The sequence below is a fragment of the Ahaetulla prasina genome, chromosome 8 (genome assembly GCF_028640845.1).
Source record: "Ahaetulla prasina isolate Xishuangbanna chromosome 8, ASM2864084v1, whole genome shotgun sequence".
In the NCBI taxonomy this organism is placed as follows: Eukaryota; Metazoa; Chordata; class Lepidosauria; order Squamata; family Colubridae; genus Ahaetulla; species Ahaetulla prasina.
Window position 1 is genome coordinate 34164085 of NC_080546.1, and position 23203 is coordinate 34187287.

Here is a 23203-nt window from a genome sequence, read left to right on the forward strand (position 1 = left end):
GATATTATTCCCAAATAATGCATGTTGCGTGAATATGTTACATAATTTGGAATGATGCAAAGTGCTAGAAACGATGTACTTTGATATTTAACAGTTATTCCTTTGTTGTGTGTGTCTTCACTCCGATCACCAATTGGTCCATTAAATTGAGATTTCAATATAGTGCAATATCTGATTTATCAACTAGTTCATAGCAGACATTCCAGTTGTAAAGGCTATTTGAATATTTCCTGCACTTCATCACTAAATGAATAGAAAAGACAATAGAGCAAAACCTGTATAATTTGTCCGTTTATTGCATTGAATACAAAAATGATACTCCCCTTTTTTTTGTACCAATAGTACAGAGCCTATTATATTTGAAGCTGTATCTTTCAATACTCTGGTCTGTGTCTTTAAAGTTTATCACAAATTTGGTGAATTGCATATGAAGAAGAACTTATTTGTGGTGTTCATATTGTTTTGGATTCTTCATCATCCCCTGCCCCCAATGTGGAATTTACAATCATAATGTCCTTTATTTGGGCCTCTGGTTATTAACACAGCTGCTTGCAATTACTGCAAGTTCAAGTCCCACCAGGCCCAAGGTTGACAGCCTTCCATCCTTTATAAGGTAGGTAAAATGAGGACCCAGATTGTTGGGGGCAATAAAAGTTGACTTTGTATATAATATACAAATGGATGAGACTATTGCTTAACACAATGTAAGCCGCCCTGAGTCTTCGGAGAAGGGCGGGATATAAATTCAAATTAAAAAAAATTATCCTCAATCAATATGTGATACTATAATAAAGCTTCCCCTGCTTTCGAATTTTTCGTATTATCTCCATGATGTCCTTCAATTGAAAGAGAAAGAGCTGGCAACTGTGCTGGATTTAGTTTAGTGACTGCAATTTTTTATTTTTTCTTCTAATTATTCTGTAGTTAAATATTCATTATTTCTAACCTTATAAGTAAGTTTAATTTAATTCTAATAATTTTTCAATATTGGCAGTGGGGTATACGTCAATTAATCCTATATTGCTGTCAAAAATCATAACTTGATACATATTAAAAATATGTGTTAAAATATTCTTAGAATATTCTCCAATCAACAAAATGTAAATTTGCCCTATAGAATTGAAGCCTCTTAAAGATCTTGTCAGCAGATATATCCATGTGACATTTTAAAAGAAGACTTCATTTGGCACATAGTGATTTATATAGTTTTAAAAGATGGAAACTTTGTAAAACTTAGAATAAAATGTCCTTTCAATAAACATTTGACAAAGGCTTCATCTGGATGTGGTTAGCCAACAGATGCCTTGTTCAGTTTAAGGCTCATTATATTTTTATGCTATAAATATAATGTGAATATTTATTGTATATGTTTTCCATATCGCTATTTCGTCTTGGCCACAACTAACAAGAATTAGAACCAACACCAACATCCTAATTAAAGTTAAATATGGGACAATGCTACTTAGTAAAAAAGAACAAGATAAACATTAGGTTGAACATTATAGTGACATATTGAACCAACCTAGCCCATCAACTGTATATGATTTTGCCAATATTGCACAGCCAGGGGAACCTGATGTCAGTATGGAACCAATTAAAATTACTGAAGTTCAGGACACAATACAGTTGTTTAAAAATGGCAAACCAGCTCACTTAGATCAGACATCTGCAGAGTTCTTAAAACATGGTGGAGATAGTTTGGTGCAAAAACTCACTTTTGGTGACAGGAATGCATCTCTGAAGATTGGAGCAGGGAGTAATCATTAAAGTACCAAAGAAACGGAACTTCAGTAATTGTAACAACTGAGGAGTTATAAAGTTGCTATCAGTCACTGGAAAAGTTCTGTGCCTTTTGTCGCTCAATAGATTGCAGCGTCAAGTGGATACACACCTGCATGAAGAACAAGCAGGATTCAAAAAAGGATGCTCTTGTAACAACCAGAACCTGACCTTAAGAAATATCATTGAACAGAATATTGAATTACAGAAGTCAGTGGGAATCAATTTTATTGACTTTAAAAAGGCATTTGACTCAATTCACTGAGGATCACTATGGAATATTGTAAAATCCTATAGTATTCCTCAATGTATTTATCAACATTTTTAAAAGTCTGTATTATAATCCCAGCTGTTATATATGAATGGAATCTAAAAGCACAACCTTCTTTAATGTCAATATATGAGTAAGACAGAAATGTATGTGGTGAAACAAAAGGTGCTTGCAAGAAATGACCACCAGTTTAGATAATGATGCAAGCAAGATATAAATTTTGAGAAAACCAAGACTATTTATGCAAGTAGGAAGTGCTCAGGGCAATATAATAGTCCTATAACAGTCCATTATAGAACAAATGGCTGGCTATAGAACAAATCCAACAATTGATTTATCTTGGTAGCATTATGTCTATCAATGGAGATACAGATATGGACATTAACTATTGAATTGGAATGCAGTGGTCATGTTTCAGTGCACCTGCCCAATTTGGCAGCCATAAGTATTATTACAAAGGTAAAACTGTTCAAGAGTTTGTCATACCATATATTTGTCATGCAATATATGCTTGTGAAACATGGAAGTGTACAAGATGATTAAATGTTTTTCAACAACGCTGCTTGAGAAGAACCCTCAGTGCCTCTTACAGTGACCACATCACTAATGAAGAGGTACTACAAAGATCAGATTTAGAACACCTATCAAGTACGATGAATGAATGTCGAATGCAGTTTGTGTACCATATCTTACATATGCCTAAAGATCAGCATCCAAAAATTTTCACTATGTTTGGATATCTCCTGAAAGAAAGAGAAAACATTTATTCCATATGCACAATGTGATTTTGTCCAGGATATCACAGAGATAGACATGCCCAAAATTGATTTGCAGGCTGATGATAAAAACTGAGTTTATCAAAGATTAAATGTTACAGAACATCAGATTTGGAAGTCAATAGGTTTTTACAGAGCAGTGGTTGTAGATCATTCTTGGGAAACTGCAAAATATTTCAACATTCTTACTTTTCCAGACTGAGGAAAGCATTTCAAGGGTTAAATGCAATATCCTTCAATTTGCTCTTTTGCAGGTAATATCCTAATATCTCACTAGCGGAGCATATCTGTCTATGAAGAGATAGAAATAATTCATCACTTACATATTTTAATTCTATAGGAATGTTCAGAAAATATACCTTATTCTTTCAGTGTCAATACATAGTAAGAATATATAATTATATAATAATTTATATAATTTATAGTATTATATGTTGTTCTCTAAAATGTACATTTATTTATCACTTGTACAGAAGTTCAACTCTGACTTCCAGCAATGCAGAGGCAACACCTAATAATTAATGTTGTTCAGACACTAAGCCTATTATTTATGTTTTTATGTAATTTCCTGATTGTAGATTAAAATAAGATTGACAAATCAGATTTAGGACTACTAAAGCTTTTGATCTGAAAAACATTCTTATGAAAACGTACGTATGATCATTGTGTAATTTTCAATTTGTCCACTGTGTATTAGATTTTTTTTAAAAAGGGTTATTATGCCTATGCCCAGATATATTATAAAAATATTTCAAAACGTTATTTTATAGTTTAAAATCTTATTAGAGCCTTTCATCTTTGTATGTAAAATAGCTCTATGTATTGTGAGGAGTGCTGTACTTTACTTCCTTATTAATTATTTAGTCAGTATAACTTTAAGTTCTCGTGTTATGGAAGAAGTAAGTTTCTGTACTTTCTTATTATACCCATAATTTGAACAGTACATGCACATACAAAAGAGTATGGCTTTGGATGCTCATTTGTGATTGTCATCTTAACTTTTTTTAATCCCCAGTGGATATGTTGCTGGGGGGAAAATAGGGAAGCAAATATAAAATGCTTGTAGATTCCATCTGCAAGTGTACTAGGCAAACAGCAGGTACTGGAGCATTCCTTCCAATGCACATTCCCCAGTGAAAGATCACTTTCCTGTAATCTCTTCCTTTTCAGTTAATATAAATACAAACATCCATTTCCTTCTTGCTAATTATTCCAGCGCTGGGGTGAGCATTCTTAAGGGAAGTAGGGAAAAGGACATGTCCTTTTATCCAGTTTCTTCATGAGTCAAATTCCAGGAATCTTTTCCGGTGTTTGGGTTCAATAGCTGTTTGGAATCATATCTTTTTGATGCTTTAAAAAGAAAAAAAATGCTGAACTAAAATTGTAAGCATAGTCAGAATCACAAGATTTTCACTTAGTGACCACTTTGCCTAATGACTAAGTTGCAGAAACCAATTGCATGCGATGTGTTCTAAGTGAATGTAGTAGCGATCAGGTGATGTATATATCACCTTTAAGGTGGTGAATGCAGGTATTGGTCACAAAGTTACTTTTTCATCCAGGTCACTGTTCGAAGCCATGACTAAACATCGACAACCTATGTGATAAATTGAGTATGAGCATTTGTTCCTGTAGTGAGAACTCTGGGTTCAATTATGCACTAATTTGTTCAATTATCCACTAATTTATTTGCATGGTTATACAATGGTATTCTCAAGATTCTTCTCCAACACCAGTGTCCCAAAGCATCATTCATTTTCTATCTTCCTTTAAGTCAATTTTCACTTCTGCAGAGCATTACAGGGAATTCCATTTCATATTATCTTTTCCTAGGCCTTCATGACTGCTTAACCAAGATCTAGCATGTAATGTATTTCTTGATTGCCTGTTTATTTCCTGATGATAGCTGAGCCTAAAAGGCGAAAGCTATACAGTTTCATTATCAATTCTAAAATTGGTTGTTCTTTCCATTGTCTTTTTTCCCCCTCAATGGCTCAGTTCCTATTCAGCCTATAAATTGTATAAATAATGAGAGCACATACAGACTTGGATCAGTCCTTTGCCAACTTGGAGCCTATCTGGTTTGCCATGTTCTTTCCATAGTGTGGCGTCATGACCTGTATATATGTTTGTATAGGGACAATGAGATGCTCTTGGATTTCCATTTTAACAATTACATTCTACAGCTTACATGGTTGACACAGTTGAAGGCCTTTCTATACAATTGTGGATATACTTATTTCATGCATGTTTAAGCTTTACTTGGTTTTTGACAGGATTTGTTGTATAATTCGCTTTGCCATACAAACCCTTTTATAGCTCTTCAGCCATCTTTATTTGTGATAGTATCATAATAAATTCCTGAATTTTGAAAAATTCCATCTGAAATATATTACGCAAGATAAGGTTTCACCCTTTAGTTCACTGATTTTAAATATGTTGGTTAATTTAAATATGTTATTAATTTAGTTATTTATTGAACACAATAGTGAATATTGTATTTTCAAAATTGTTATAAGCAGTTATTTTAAAATGCTCTGGCAGATTTAAAAATAGTTGTAAAAGCTGGAAGAAGAATTCTTTCATGTTTAGAGCTGTGAGTCTGTGTTGTGGACAGTTTATTTATTGTATATTGTTAAAATAGAATTTATTATATTCTGTCTTTTATTTGTTATAGGGCAGCACAATTATTTATGTGCGGGACGGAATGACTGTATAATTGACAAAATTAGAAAAAACTGTCCAGCTTGCAGATTACAAAAGTGTCTTCAAGCTGGAATGAATTTAGGAGGTAAGTAAACTATGAGTATTAGTACTTTCTATTATTTTTCATTTTATTTCGCAAATATATGTTACACCTGATTCTTTTTAAATTAGTATTAGATAGATGAACTTGGAAGCTCTGTCCTGAATTCTTTTACTGAGAAAGAAACATTCTATAAAACATCATAAAATCTTACTGTCATTCTCATTTTAAAAAAATAAATAATAGTTCAGAATAAGAACAATGAGAGTTAGATGATGACTGAAATTTTAGTGGAATATCAGGCAGCTAATCGGACTGAAGTATTGGGTCATGTTGGAGGGATTTTTTTTCTTGCTTCATTGTTTTTGTGGTAGTGCTGTGAAAACATTCCAATAAAATATCAGGTTTAACCAGAGAAAAACTATGTGTTAACTGCCAGATCTCCTGCTATGTTCCATTTTAACAATTACATTCTACAGCTTACATGGTTGACACAGTTGAAGGCCTTTCTATACAATTGTGGATATACTTATTTCATGCATGTTTAAGCTTTACTTGGTTTTTGACAGGATTTGTTGTATAATTCGCTTTGCCATACAAACCCTTTTATAGCTCTTCAGCCATCTTTATTTGTGATAGTATCATAATAAATTCCTGAATTTTGAAAAATTCCATCTGAAATATATTACGCAAGATAAGGTTTCACCCTTTAGTTCACTGATTTTAAATATGTTGGTTAATTTAAATATGTTATTAATTTAGTTATTTATTGAACACAATAGTGAATATTGTATTTTCAAAATTGTTATAAGCAGTTATTTTAAAATGCTCTGGCAGATTTAAAAATAGTTGTAAAAGCTGGAAGAAGAATTCTTTCATGTTTAGAGCTGTGAGTCTGTGTTGTGGACAGTTTATTTATTGTATATTGTTAAAATAGAATTTATTATATTCTGTCTTTTATTTGTTATAGGGCAGCACAATTATTTATGTGCGGGACGGAATGACTGTATAATTGACAAAATTAGAAGAAAAAACTGTCCAGCTTGCAGATTACAAAAGTGTCTTCAAGCTGGAATGAATTTAGGAGGTAAGTAAACTATGAGTATTAGTACTTTCTATTATTTTTCATTTTATTTCGCAAATATATGTTACACCTGATTCTTTTTAAATTAGTATTAGATAGATGAACTTGGAAGCTCTGTCCTGAATTCTTTTACTGAGAAAGAAACATTCTATAAAACATCATAAAATCTTACTGTCATTCTCATTTTAAAAAAATAAATAATAGTTCAGAATAAGAACAATGAGAGTTAGATGATGACTGAAATTTTAGTGGAATATCAGGCAGCTAATCGGACTGAAGTATTGGGTCATGTTGGAGGGATTTTTTTTCTTGCTTCATTGTTTTTGTGGTAGTGCTGTGAAAACATTCCAATAAAATATCAGGTTTAACCAGAGAAAAACTATGTGTTAACTGCCAGATCTCCTGCTATGTTCCATCTTAGCACAAAATTAATTATAGTAAAAATATGGGGAAAGTATAATTTAATTGCTTAACTATGATGATCATATTTTAATTATATTATTTCATATTTATCCTGTTAAATAAATAGCATAACTTTTAGTCACATATCTTTTTTAAAGTGAACTGGATAGTTAAAGTTTTGCCCATTAAAAAAAATATGAATAGAACAGAACAGAACAGAACAGAACAGAATAGAATAGAATAGAATAACAGAGTTCGAAGGGACCTTGAAGATCTTCAAGTCCAACCCTCTGCTTAGGCAGGAAACCCTATATCATTTCAGACAAATGGTTGTCCAATCTTTTCTTAAAAACTTGAATGAAATTGGAGATTATCAGAATGCAGAATGTCATCACTTCTGAATTTTTTCTGTTTGTGCATTTGTATAAGGCTTCCTTCAGAAGAAAGGGAGAAGGGAAAAATGTATCTTTCTCATTAAAGTGAAAGCAGCAATTGAATCCGGAAGCTTCATCAGATTCATGAACATTACATCGTAGCATTGCAATGCAAGATTTGTCCTTTCCATATGTGCATGTGTGTGTTGTGTATAAAAGAGATGGATGATGTATGTTGTGATATATGTTTCCTTAGTTGCTTCACAGAAACATTCATCAAGGCTGAAGGGATTCTTGCAGCACCTTTCTAACACATTTTATTAAAAGGTCTAACATTAATAATCCATGGCTGACTTCGCTAACAGCTCATAAAAGCTTATATCTTTTAATAAAATTCGCTAGCCAGAAATGATCCTATTTGACTTCTGACTTTTGACACCAAAGCTTGACATGATTCTCCTCCTACATTGCTATGAAAAGCAGCTACCCAAATTTATATAAATACAGAGTATAACTGAATGACGTAAAATAACACATATTGATTTCATTTGTCTCTTCAAAAAGTTGTATTTTTCTATTCTTGTGCTCTGATATTTCAATTGTAGTACATCACAGAAACAGACAGGCATCTCTTCATTTCTTTGCAATTTAATATCTTTTTTTTCCTATTCATTTTTGCCCCATAAAGTAGCTGATTTCCCCCCAAAATCTGTAGTACTTTATTCTCAGCTTTGTAATTCAAATAATGAAGTTTCTAGAGTGGTTTGTTGTTGTTGTTGTTGTTGTTGTTTTTGAGTCTGACACAAAAACTGTGATGAATTGTACTACCATATCTATGCTGCAGAATTCTAGATGATCACAAGGCTGTAGTTGACAATAATTACCATTTTTATATCTCCTTGTGCCAAATAATTGTAATTTATGTTTTTGCAGCACAAAAATGGTAACTGTAGTAGTTACTTATTGTAAAAGTTTCTTTTAGCTCTAAAGAAAATACTTTGTCTGCATTTTCTGCAAAGTGTACTTTATTATATATCACTCATTCATGAGAAGTTGTAACAGGTTTAAACTATAAGTGGCTTAAATGGGTAGAAGAATCCTTATTATTGTAGAATAGAAAAATAATAATAAAAAAAAGTTATTCTTCAGTAACAGAGGTGGAATCAAGGAGTGGAGCAACAGAATCTTGAGGCTAGAATGAAAAATAGGGATTGGTTTCTACGACTTGTAAAGTTCAGCCAAAGGGAACATTTGGGTGTGGAAGCAACAAGAGAGCAAGTTGAAAAGAGAATGGACCATTCTTGGCTCTGGTTGAGACAAAATTGTTTGAACAAAGTTAGCAGGAGAGTTGGCTGACAATGCATAAGCTAGCTAGGGAACAGTGCCGGAAAATGAAAGTGGGGTGAAGGTGGGTGTAATAAAAGATCTGTTTGTTTTGCTGAATTTTAAAATTCAGAAAGCTTGCTTAAATAATTTAAAAGTTTATTTCTAGACATATTGACATAGTATTCTAATACATAAAAATAGTTTAAATTTAGCAATTATTTATACATTTCATATGAATAAGTCTGATTAATCAGTTGATTTCATCACATAGATTAATTAAATTATACTATAATTACCGTATTTTTCAGAGTATAAGACACACCTTTTTCCCCACAAAAAGAGGGTGAAAATCTGGATGCATCTTATACTCTGAATGTAGTCTCACCCAGCTTCTCAAATGGAGGTTTCAGAGGCTTAAAAAAGCATCAGAAATGGCACTTAGAGAAAAAGCCCCAAATGGAGCTTCACAGAGCTTAGGAAAAAAGCTCCAAAATGGAGCTTCAGAAAGGAAGCCCCAAACAGAGCTTCAGAGGCTTTTTTTCTGAAGTTCTGTTTTGGAGGCTTTCAGAGGCAGAAAAACGTTTTTTCTGAAACAGTTTCAGATGCAGGGGGGGGAAAGCCAAAAAAAAGCAAGGCACAGAGCTCACAACCAAAGAACCTGTTGCTAAAATTCACCTCTGGGAACAGCTGATTGGGGGTATTTCAGGAGGCCAATCCACCTGCCAATCAGCTTTTTTCTTATTTTCCTCCCCAAAAAGTAAGGTGCGTCTTATACTCCGGTGCATTTTATAATCTGAAAAATACGGTATATTATTCCAGAGTGAATGGATAATTTTGCATACAAAGATCTACATTTATGTTTACTTTTCATTAAATAAAAAGAGCTTATACAGCAATAGCAATAGCACTTAGACTTATATACCTTTTTACAGTGCTTTACAGCCCTCTCTAAGCGGTTTACAGAGTCAGCATATTGTGCCCAACAATCTTGGTCCTCATTTTACCCACCTCAGAAGGATGGAAGGCTGAGTCAATCTTGAGCCTGGTGAGATTCGAACTGCCAAATTGCTGTCAGCTGGCAATCAGCAGAAGTAGCCTGCAGTACTGCACTCTAACCACTGTGCCACCATAGCTCATACATTGTAAAAAGCGGCTCACATTCTGTGTAGTCAAAGTGCATGTTAATTTTTCATATAAAGTTATGTTAATAAATAACTAATAATTAATTATAAGAGATACCTTTAACACAACTAAACAGCATCATCTTCCAGGTCCTTGGAAAGGATTCAGTAGGTGAATAAAAATGCCAAATCCAATATAAACATCTGGCTGACTATGCTCAGAATCATAATAATGAAAAGAATATATCTTGGAATCCTAAAGTTAAAAGGAGCCATTTAGGCCACTGAGTCTACTTTCCTGCTAAGTGCAGGCATCGAAATTAAAGTGTCTTGAAGAGATGGCTGTCTAGCTTCTACTTGAACAAATCTGCTGAAGGAGAGCCCATCACCTCCCTGGCTAATTGCTTACATTGTTGAACAGTTCTTACCATTAGGAACTTTCTTCTAACAAGAACTTCTTTTCCAAGAACTTTTTCCATTTTTCAGAGCTCTCTACTCTGGAAGAAGATAAAACAGGTCTCGGTCTTCTTTTATGCGATTGCCTTTCATGTATTTGAAGGGTGCTATTATATCTACTCTCGCTTATCATTTCCTGAGGTAAAATACTCAGCTTCTTTGGTTCCTCTTCGTAAATCAGTTGCTGTTTCCTTATCATTCGATTGCTCTGTCCAATTTCTCTGAATCTTACATAGAACATGGTGATTGGTACCACTCATTGGGCCAATAAACTTTGATAAGGAGACAGTAAATTATTTCTTGAGATTTGGGTATCACTGCTTGATGAAACCTAAAATTTCTTTTTCTTTTTTTTTCTTTTTCTTTCTTTTTTTTTCCAGCCATCAGTGGCTCAATTTGTGCCAAACTGTTACTGTAACGAACTATTATTTAAAAATATTTTTAAACACAGCATTATCATATGATATTTCTTATCTGGTAACTCTGTGATGTTTATTTCCTCAGTGAAGAACATGTCCATTTTAAATTTCATTCTTACATTTAGCCCATTTATTGAACCTATCAATTTTATTACTTTCTCCTCTATTTCATCAGTTTTGCAAATTTCATAAGAATTCTTTCCACTTCTTCATTGGAGCTATTAATTAATGAAATTATCCAGTAATGACCTTTAGTCCACTCCATTTGATACTTTTCTAATTTGATGAGAATCCACAGAAAAGGGCTTTTGAGCTAAATAAGTATCCACTTAATTGTCATGCCAATATGGTTAACAAGTAGCTTGCGAATCAGTATGTGATGAAATACTTTATCAAATGTTTTATATGTACTGTGTCTAAATAAATCATCTATAATATTACAAAACTTATCTGATTAACAGGCACCTATTTTGTTCTACTAACTTGTATTCTTTCTTTCTGATTTGGTCCCCTTTCATTTCCTCTGTCTTATTTTCAAGTTTTCTGTATAGCCACTTTGAGTTCTTTTTTTGTTCCTCCATTTGTTTTTTTCCATTGAGATTGTATAGAATTGTGGTTTTAACTATTAGTTCTTTCTTGAGGAATCCTGAGTTCTTTTTCCCATTATTTTTCCTGCTCTGAGATCCTATTTAATATGGCTCCAAATTTACTAATATTTGCTTTTCTAAGTTCAAGAAACATGTTTGATTATGTTTTAGTTGATCTTTAAATCAAGAACTCCAGCATTACATAATCTTATGGCTTCCCTTTCCTCTACTAAATCTTATTTATTTTTAAAATCAATGTTTAAAAACAAGATTAGCTGATCCTCTTGTGTCTTTTTTTACTGGAATGGAGAACTTTCTGGAAGGATCATCCTTCACAGACATTTTCATCTAAGAAATTTGAGTTTTTTAGTGTTCTCATAATTACAATATAATGCCTTTTTAAAGATCTGTAGTTTTCTTTTGATAAGCATTATTGGTATCATCTTGGGTAGAAATTAAGAATAGGCATGAACAACAATGTTCCACTTCTAGTTTGTTCCACTTATTTTGATCCGGCATTGCCAAATCCATTCTTCAGGCTTTCTGAATATATTTTTAACATTCAGTGGAAATGCTTTTCTCTTTCTATAGTGTTGCTTCAGGTTTTTTCGAACAAATAGTATGTTACTGTTGCTGTACTGCAGTCATTGTTACTCTTAAATAACGTTCTATTGTATCTATTAAATCATATTTGTAATTTTGCACAAAGAGCTCATGTTGGTGTTGGTGTTTTTTACTACATTATTTATATTCTGATAAATTTTATCCTCCATTCATCATCTGGATAATTCAGCTATGATCCCAGAAAAGAAACAAAGTACCTTTTCCAATGCTTGTCTTTTTCATATTTTTCATATTTTTTTGTTTCACTTTCCTGTACTCTTCCATATATTGGAAGAACAGATAAGTCTCATGTCCCAATTCTTTTTAAGTTTTTCAAGGATACACTTTTAGCTGGTGTTTTCTCCCTGCATGTATTAATGAGAAAAGATAACTGTCAGCAGGCTTGATAAATCTTGGAAGTTGTCCTGTCTCATCCTTATTCTTCACTCCTATGTACTATGTACATAAATGTACTTTATGAACTAATAAACATGATTTGAATGCATTTGGTCCATTTCCATTCTGAAGATCTATTTTTATTTCCTTAATATTTAGAACATGCTTCTTATGCAAAAGTCAATAATCTGTTTGTAATATCTTCTTTGCTAGTGGATATTATTCTGTTCCATTAAGGATACTCTTATCTTTCTCTTCCTTACAGAACAAATTAAAATTTTTTATTAGAATGCTTCTTTTGGATTAATTAATCTATATCCTTTTCCAATAATGCATGATTTCATTATTTACTTCAATTCTGATAACTTGTTTTGATGGCCAAGTCTTTTGCATGATGTATTTAGTTGCATTTCTTTATATATCTAGCTCTAGCTCTACACATACACACACACATGAGATAGATAGAAGTGTGTGTGTGTGTATGTGTGTGTGTGTGTGTATAAAGAATTGAAATAGAAATGGGCTGGTCACATAGCAAGAAGAAGTGATGGCAGGTGGACCAAGGCAGTCATAGAATGGATCCCACTTGATTAAAAAGTGTCCATGAACGACACCTAAAACAAGATTGATTGACAACATCAGCAAGTATTGGCAAAAGAAAGCTCAGGGCCTTAATGGTTGGAAATATACAGAAGAGGCCTCCATCCTGCAGTGGATAGACAATGGCTAAAATGCTTATGATGATGATGATGATGATGTATATGTATATTCACATATATACACACACATCTATCTATCATCTATCTATCATATTCAGATATAATATTCAGATAGATATGTGTGTGTGTACACACACATTCTATAAATATTATTGTAGGTTTTATAAACTAAGCAATGTAGAAATAAGCACATAGCTCAATGATTTATCTGTAGTAAATCTAATTCCCTTGTTAATTCACCATTAAAGATTACAGCTATCATGTAATGCACAAACTTGGCTTAGATGTTGCTTGATTTAAAAATATTGACATTACCTATAGCAGCATCCCCATCCTTTCTGGTACCAGGGACCAGTTTTGGGGAAAACAATTTTTCCATGGACTTGGAGCAGGGGAGGATGGTTTCACACACAAGCTAGATCCTGGGCATGTGGAGATGAAACTTGCTTGCCTGCCACTTCCGTGGCTCGGTTCTTGACAGGTCACCAGTCTGTAGCCCAGGAGTTCGAGACCCATTGAAGTATAGGCCAAGGTATATTACAACTGGATTGAATGCATTTTAAATGACAGATCTGAAGATAATAAATAAATAAATAAATAAATAAATAAATAAATAAATAAATAAATAAATAAATCAGTTGCCACTATTTCTTTGAAAAAAATATTTTATATAACAATTGACACATTTAAATAAAATTAATATAAACTCATGTTTATGAAGTTTATACTATGAAGAATGGAATTTCAATAAGGAATTATAAAAATACTTGTAAATTTTTATTTAAAAAATAATTTTTAGGCTAATACTAAAAAGCATATTTATATCTGTGTGTCTGGATTATTGTAATTGAGTTTAGATAAAATAATCTATAATGCAGACTTGTTTGCCATTCAAGAACATAAAAGTTATGCAGTTGGTTTGGTCTACAGTAATATTTGCAGAATACATGCAATTTTGTTTAAAAGAAAAAATTTATTGAAAGTTCTTAGTTTGTGACCCAGGTTACTATGAGAAGGTAATAAAGATTCATTATTTAAAGTATAATTTTGGTAGCTGTTACTTGAGTTGATGCACTTAAAAATATTTATGTTAATTATTTTAAAGGAATCATAAAGTGCAATTTCAAAACTAGTTGAGAAAAAGCTTAGCTGAGAATACTGCAAAACAAAAGAGCGAGAAAATAATAAGTGATTCAGTTAATAAAGGGAAACTTAAATGGCTTACAATGGAATACTATTATAATTTGCTTTCATCTCTATTTAATTTCCTGCTTCAAAATATATTGCTATTATTATTAAGAGTTTCAATTATTATTAAGAGCCATGGTAGCACAGTGGTGGGTAGAAGGTCGGTAAAATGAGGATCCAGATTATTGGAGGTGATGTGCTGACTCTAAACTGCTTACAGAAAGCTGTAAAGCACTGTGAAGCGTATATAAATCTAAATGCTATTCCTATTATATAATATAATATTATATAATTATTCAATTATTGGCCTGTTTTTTCCCAGTGCCATTTGTGTGTTTTACATAGTTTTAAAAAAGATGGATAGTTTCTGGTGTTGTATGATACAACTACATTCTTACCCCATTTTATGATTCATCTTTGCTACAGCCCGGAAGTCGAAAAAATTGGGCAAGTTAAAAGGTATCCACGAAGAGCCACCTCAGCAGCAGCAGCAGCAGCCACCACAAAGCCCAGAAGAAGGGGTTACATATATTGCTCCAGCAAAAGAACCTTCTGTGAACACAGCACTTGTTCCTCACTTATCTGCAGTTTCACCAGCACTTACTCCCTCGCCTGCTATGGTTCTAGAAAACATCGAACCTGAAATTGTATATGCAGGATATGATAGTTCAAAACCAGACACAGCAGAACACCTGCTCTCCACTTTAAATCGTCTTGCTGGCAAGCAGATGATTCAGGTGGTAAAATGGGCAAAGATCCTCCCAGGTAAGACTATTCTTACTTTTTAATATGGGCATTCTGAGTTTAAGGTATGCTTTGCTCAAAAGAATGTGTTAGAACATTCTTTTCTAGACGTTCCCACGTGCCGGCTTACATGCTGGAAGTGGCACGTGAAACCATCCCGCGAGGTATGTGTGGCCCAACTGGCCTTCATGCATGCGGGAGTGGCGATACCCGGAAAAGTGGCAGTCCATTGTGCATGTGTGAGCCGGCACCCAAACACCCGGATACACCAGCCTGGAAGCACACCCAACAAACAGCTGGCCCTCGCGCATGCACCCAACATCAACCCAGAAGGTTGGGTGCCAGCCTGCGCAGGTGTGCCAGAATGCTGCTCTTCCGGGTTCCACCACTCCTGCGCGTGCAATGCCCAGCTGACCGGCGCTCCTGTGATCACAGGAACACAGAAGAGGAGCCAGCGAGGCCATGCATTATTTGCGGAATGGTTTCATGTGCCACTTCCGGCATGCCTGCCATAGGTTCACCGACACTGTTAGAACTTCTTTTGTATCAAGAATACATTCATCATCATTGGACGACTTCCGGTGTCCAGCGGCAACGGACGTCTGGAAGGCTTCTCCTGCCTCCAGCGCCCGAATCCGGCCGCCGCCGAGGCCCTCAGGGGCCAGGTGTTCCGAAAAGGACACCTGCCGCACGGACGGCTCGCCAGGGGTCTCCCAGCCGACATACAGGACTGGGGGGACCGATGCTGGCGCGTCCTAGGCTTGGCGGGGTTTGGAGGCCACAGGCCGCGGCCATTATTTTGGTCGTCGCCTGGGCCGCTGTGCCCGGTGACACCGGGGCTTTGGATTTATAACTGCAGCAGCCTGGTGGTGAACAGGGAACGGAGAAGAATTGAGGAGGAGAAGGGAAGGGAATATCGGTAAACGTGAGTGGAGTGCTCCGGAGTGCGGGGGGGTTTTTTCTCCCCTGCGGTTGGAAGGAGCACGAGTTATTCTGGAGAGAGGAGAACTTAAAATAAGAAGATTACCGGTTTTGTGGAGCTCTGGAGAGAAGAGGTGATGGAGAAATTTAGGAGGGAAGGTTTGAGGCCCCCTCCTTCTGGGGAACAGTGGTGGCGCCCAGCTTCCGCCTTCACTATGAGAATTTTGATGACATCACTTCCTTCGGCTTCCTGGTTGACTAACTGTACTCTGGACTCGTTGCTCCTGTGAGTGCCCCTGGTGGATCCGGAGGAAATTACAAGGATACTGTGCCTGCCTGAGGATTTTGTATTTTTTTTCCTTAATGGCAAAGGTCAGAGACCAACTGCTGGAGAGATGGAGAGAATTTTGGAAAAGTTATCTAATATGGACAAGAAATTGATGAAATAAGAGCAGAAATTGTGACTATCCAAAAGGATTTAAAGGATACTCAACAAGTTTCAGCAGAAAACAAGCAGAAAGTGGAAGGTTTGAGGGTGAGATGCGGCAGTGCAGAAAAGAGAGGAGACGACAGGCAATGCTGTGCTTGGACTACAGATGGATAAAATGTCTTATTTCCTTAGGTTTCAAAATTTGGAAGAAGTGGACCAAGAAGACTTGAGAGATGTTGTGACTAAATTGTTGGGAGAATTTCTTGGGAGAGGTGTTGATTTCATGAATTGGGATGTGGATCGAGTTTATAGAGTTAATTCAATATGCACGCACGCATGCAGTTCCCAGAGAGGTTCATGTCAAATTTGTGAGAAGAGAGACGAGAGATGAAATTCTTAGAAAACATAGGAGTGGGGCACTGATTTACAGGGGCAGGGAGATAGCCATTCTGAGGCAGATTCCCAGACAGGTACGTGAAAAAAGAAAGAAATATTATTTTTTGTCAAGCAAATTGTACCAGAAGGGAGTGGGCTTCAGATGGCTGATGCCAGAGGGATTGATGATTTTCCGGGAGGGCATTACGAAAAAAATCAGTACAATTGGGGAGGCTACGGCCTATGTGGAGGAACACAAAGCCCTCCTGGAATCAGATGACCCAGGAATTGAAGAAGGGGAGGTTATAGATCATGGGGCGGAAGCGGCTGCCGCTGTTGCGGCCCTGGAGTTGGGTCAGGCTGAACCCAGAGTTCTGAGATCCAAAACTAGGAAGTGATAAAGATATTTGGGATTGTGTTGGTTTTCCTTATTCTCTTTTGTACGATATTCTGTTTATTCTTGACCCTTCTTTATTACGTATTTAAAATTTGTAAACTTAGCTACTTCGTGTTACCTGCTTGCCATATGGCTGTTGTATGTGTTAAAAAATTTGAGTAAAATTCTTATTTTAGATAAGAAAAATGAAAATTTACCATACCTGATATGTATTTGTATAAACCTTTTTTTTGACTAATAAAAACTTTTTGAATAAAGAATACATTCATCATTAAAAAACATGTGTACAGTTTTCCTTCATGTGGGTTGGGGCTCCAAATTCTCAGAACAGGCATTGTGGGAGATATAATCTAAAAATATCTGGAGGTTTTAGAAAGGATTCATTAGCTGCATGATACCACTTATATCCATAAATATAGATATATGCTCAGAGTATTTCCAAAATACAAGTTGTTGTTGTTGTTATACAAGTTATAAATATTTGCTTAGAACATATAAAAATATAGCAGTGTGAACAGAACTTTCTGGCCCCTTCTTAGAATAAACCTTATATTTTCATGTGTGTTTGAGTATCACTAGTTTTCAGATCTTTTCCAGAAATATAGCTCATAATATTACTAACCAGGGGTTTGCCAGGAAATCTGTGAAATAACAGTGTACTAATCTGATATGTGACCGGGTTTCCCTTACCAATAAGAAACTATCAGGTATCTTCCGTACGTAGTTTTAAGATGTGTAGTAGCAGTGTGCATGAAATAGAAAATACGATGGATGTTCCCCACCTCCTTTCTTTCCCTCCTCCCCTTATCCTACACATGTTATCAACAATATTTTTGGCTTCAGTTATGGAATTTCCAAGCTGATGCAGACTATCTACCTTTCTTGTATTTTCTTTTTCTTTATTCCAAGAACCTTGGTGATAGCTAAGGGGAGGTATGGAAAGGAAGACACTGAGAAAATCAAAAGAGGATGGATTTTAAATGTTGCAGATAAAGCCAAAGACATCAACAATGGTTATGACTGAGTTCCAGCACCACATATCCAACAGAGCTGCCTGCTCTCCTTGTATCTTTTTAATGCTTTCCCTTTCTAACTTCTCCTTAATTGTGGTCTGTCACCAATCTGCCTGGCTTATTCCTGATCCTTCCCCAAATTGTTTGGCCTGAAATACAGATTTTCAGGCCAGACACAGATCACTGCAAAATAACTGTTCCATGCATAGGAGGCTTCATGAATCTGCAGAGATATGCAGTCATCCAGCTCATGATTGTCCCAAAGGTGCTTTTTCAGGAGGCAACTGGACTTTCTTGATTCTTCAAAAGAAAAAAACAAGGAAGTCCAGTTGTCTCCTGAAAAAGCTCCTTTGGGAGGCTTCATAAGGAAATGTTTTTCACATCAATAAGGTAAAGTTTTAAAGTTAGAATTGATGATTCCTGACAGGACTAAATCTACAAGTGGTTGTATTTCTGGGTGTTAAGGAGTTCTTTTGCTACTAAAGATTTACTAATCCTTTTTCTCTTTTTTTCATCAGGATTTAGAAACTTGCCTCTTGAGGACCAAATTACTTTAATACAGTATTCTTGGATGTGTCTATCGTCGTTTGCCTTGAGCTGGAGATCATACAGGCATACAAATAGCCAGTTTCTTTATTTTGCTCCTGACTTGGTCTTTAATGAGTAAGTTATCCAATAAATGCTTGTTTTTCCAAGGGAGTTTATAAAATAAAGCTCTGCTACAATGTGCTACATATAGAATGCAAAGCTGTGAAGGAATACAAATACTGGAAAATGAGCATATGGAAACATCTTTCTCACATGTGTTGTTCTTGCCCTTATCTTTACTTTGCATCTGTCATTGTATGTGATTCCAAAGCTTCAACATTTAATTGGCTTTGACAAATAACTAATACTTAACTTAAAGAAAAAGAATATTCAATGTATCTATTTACTTTTACACAATTTGAAAATATTTGCATTATTTTTAAAAAGTTTATTGAGAGAAATTGTTCTTGTTAGGAGTACACGGGAGCTCAGTGTAAATTCATTACGATTACTAGTTTTGGAAGAAGCCTTTTTTATATATCATACAACAATAATTGTAAGTATCATTTATTTCATTGCTGTGGGCTCCTTCTTTTTCAAACTAGAAACATAAAATCTTGCTTATATTAGCCATGCTTGTACCATAAAAACAAGGATGCAAATCAAAAACACTGCTGAAGTTCATGTGAAGGAAGTGAGCTACTTTGATGAAATTATTTATTATGTTTATTAATGGAACAGTAGCAATAGATACCATATTGCAAATTACTCTTGAAATTGTTTTAGGTTATTAAACTACCTTTTGTGCCCTAAGAATGAAGAGAAAAAATCAAAGTTACTTGCAGAATATATTTAATAGTTCCTCAGATGCTGTTTATAAAAACTAAAAACCCTCAATCATAGTTTTAACAGTTGCTTGGTGCAGGCAAATTAATCTGACACTGGAGATCTATTATATATTAATTGCACTGGATTGAGATGAATTTTGTGTAAATGAAATTTTATATTATGTTAAAATACGTGGTTAATTTTGTCCTTCTACTTATCAAAAGCCTAATATAGGTGAACGTCCAATGGTTGTGCCTGTTAGTTATTAATAAAGTATTTAAATAATTAGAAGATTATTGGAGCTAGGAACAAAGTCTCAGTACCAGCAGTCCAGTTGTTTCTTTGTTGCACTATTTTTATAAAAGTAACAGGGCACCATATTATCTAGATCAGCCTTTGTCAGCTGAGTTTCTGTGGAAATCCACAGTTCCCTGAGACATTGCTAGATGTTCTGCAAAGCTAACATGATTGCAAAAACACATATCATTTTTGAACTTTGTATGCTACATATTGCTAGCACTTGAATGGTAGGAATAATTTAATGCTGTTGCTTACCTATCAGACTATTGTTTGTAAAAATTGTAGGTTGGGACTATATTGTATTGTAAAGTTTTCATATTTTTATGCAAGGGTCCACTGAGACTTGATTCCAAGGGTTCTTCTCAGGTAGTGGCCCCCAAACTTTTCACCTCATTGACCCCTTCATGAATTTTCATATTTTCATTTATCCTCAAACAGTTATTATATGAAAATAATTTGATAAATACTATTTTAATGAATACCACTACAAATAACAACAATATTAATGGATGGTCCCATCGAATCTTGGGAGATTGATATTGGCAACATTGGCGAACCGTGTTTGAAAAGTTAAAAATTGGGAAAAGGCTAATTTAAATAATTTAATCTAGTTTAGTTAATTGTCTGGAAGGTGCTTTTTTTCTAAAGGCAATTGGACTGCTTTTTATTTGAGGAAAAAGAAGATGATGTTTACAACAGCTGATGGCTATTGGATAAGAAGTGAAACTTCTTCTTTTTCCTCAAATAAAAACAATGCTTTGGGGGGGGGGAAGCACCTTTAAGTCAACTATGATCTGGATGACTGAGAATCTCCATAAATCTAATCAATTATTTTGAGTAGCTGTATGTAGTCTAAAAAACTTACAAATTGTTTTTCAATTGTTTTAGGATAGAGGTCATAGAAAAATGGATTTAAATTCCAGGAAAGCAAATGCCAACTAAATGTTAGGAAAACTAGGCCTCATTTTCTATATCTGGTATAACATGATCTTTAGAAGTACAAAAGAGCTTGTTATTTAATTTCCTTTTTCAGTTAAATTCTGAAATAATAGACCCATAATAAATATTGGAAATTCCTTCTTTGACTTGTTTGAATTTGTTCTGAAAATTATAAAAAAAGGCCTTAAAGTCTATCAAGATGAGTGGGTTCTACTTACCTTTACTACCAGCTCACATTGTGCCCATGCACACGCGCTTGCTCTTCTCGCATGCGCACGTGCTCTTCTGCGCATGCGCAGAAGCTTCTGCACAGATCACTTTTGATGACATTCAGTTCGGTGGGCAGAGCCTCCCGCCAGTTTTACTACCAGTTCTATAGAACCGGTCCGAACCGGGGGCAACCCACCACTGGACTAGTAGCATTTTTGCAGTGCTTACATGTTCAAAACTTGCTAGCTGGTGTCCGAAGTTGATCTGTGATTATGTACTCTTTTTATGGTATTAGAAAAAGTCTGGCCCAAGAGAGCTAAGCGATCAGTTTAGACTTGCCGGTGATGTATTTATGTCTAGGTGAGAACTAATTGTTAAGTGATTAAGATATTGGATTAAGAGTGAGAAAACAAATTCAAATTCACAGCTTATATAAGTATATAAATAATACATTTAAATGTGTAGCTGAAACTATGTTTAAAGTTAGTTTATTTTAATTTTAATTTTCTAGATGTGGAAGTCTAGAAAATTGTGGAAGTTTAATTGGAGTATTTATAGCAATTTTCCATATTGTCTGAGGTTATTGGATTTGTATTCAATATATGGAATATGTCTTGTTTTAGGGGTTAGGCATAGATTGTTTTGAATTATGTAATTTGGAATATGAGGGTTGTTTGAATTCTCTAATCTAACAACCTTCCCAAAAAAGGAAAGCTGACCTTTCCCCAAGGCAGACTATTCCATTGTTAAACAACTTGTACCCTTAAGAATTTTTTTCCTGGTGTCCTGAAATATTTTGTGCTGTAATTTAAGGTCACCCTTTTAGAACAACGTTCTTTTGGATACTTCAGTTATAGCCCTTTAGTTATTGCTTCTTCTCCTGACTAAAAATGCCCAATGCTTACAAATGTTCCTCATATTATTTTCTTTTGAGGTCCTTTATCAACTTGTTTCTCTGAATATATTCCATCTCATCAGTATCTTTTCTAAAATGAGATGCCCAGAACTCAGTACAATATAGATGGGATTTGGCTAATGGCCATATCTTAATTTTGACCTTTTTTCTGTGGATTCAATTACAATTGCTTTTTTACCATTTACTTTAAACTGTTGTCGCATAACAAAAGCTTTTTTTTTTTTGCATGTATGGTCCCCTGTTCTATATTCATGCTTCTGCTTCTTCCTATCCAAATATTAGACATTACATTTGCCCTTACCAAATTTAATAGTCACTGATTACTGTCTGTTGTTTCCTTTGTTCAAGGTTTTTCAGCAACACGTTATTACATTCTACGATACTTTCCATTCCCCTTCTCTTTGTGTCATCTGTAGATATGGTAATAATATTTCCAAACCTCATTCAGGTCATATGATACAACGTAAGACCTAGAACAGAATCTAACAGCTCACCATTTGACACTTCCCTCCACCTTAACCTATAATTTGATCTAATTTTATATGTTTATTCAAACAATTCTGAATCAATTTAAAGTAGCTAAAACAGGGCCTTCTTCCCTAGTACAAGTGGCAGACTTTATCAAGCTTTATTGATGTGCATGTATTAATTAATTAATTTATATATCAAATTTATATGACTGCCCAATCCATGAAAAAGTGACTGGGTGGTGTACAATAAAACCGTAAGAGTTGACAATTAAAAATATATAATTTGGGGGGGAAATAAAATACTATATCCACTCTATTTCCCAGGCAATTAAATTTGGGAGAGAGAGAGAGAAAGAGAGAGAGAGAAAGCTGGCTCCTGCCAAGAAATGCATTTCTTTCTAAATTCTCGCCAACCAATTGTTTAATGATTTGTTTCTGAATTTTGCTCAGTGTCACTGTCAAGCTGACCTGGTTTATATTGTTTCTTTTTTCCTTTTTAAGAGTAGAACAACAGTTACCTATCTCCAGTCATCTGCCATGATTTCTTAAAGTTCACAGGAAGGGACTCTAAAGACATCTACAAGTTCCTTTACAACTTTTGGATGTAATTGCTCTTGTTCTGGAGACTTGAATTCATTGCTAATATTTCCTAATCCTAATTTTATTTACCCTTGATAACTCCCTCTGTTTGTTAGTGGTTCTGAGCAGTTACATTTGAATTAATGGGGATGGGGGAGACTAAGGCAGATTAGGATCTGAAGCCTTCTGCTTGCTTACTCTCTATTTATTTATTATCCTACCATTTTCTGCTAGGAGTGGGCCTCTTCCTTCCTTCCTTTTTCTTTCTTTTACTATTGTCATAGTTGAAAAAGCCAGTTTTTTGCT

The 23203-nt window shown here is 34.7% G+C and overlaps 1 protein-coding gene across 7 annotated transcripts in view; it reads left to right on the plus strand.

Annotated features, from left to right (window-relative positions):
* NR3C2 (nuclear receptor subfamily 3 group C member 2) overlaps positions 1–23203 on the plus strand; it is a 178453-nt gene that overhangs the window by 123341 nt on the left and 31909 nt on the right. For all 7 annotated transcript variants that reach the window (XM_058192764.1, XM_058192771.1, XM_058192769.1 and 4 more), the window contains 3 exons: positions 6543–6659; positions 14674–15012; positions 18646–18790. In XM_058192764.1, the coding sequence (XP_058048747.1) occupies positions 6543–6659; positions 14674–15012; positions 18646–18790 (601 nt within the window). The remainder of the gene's footprint in view (positions 1–6542; positions 6660–14673; positions 15013–18645; positions 18791–23203) is intronic.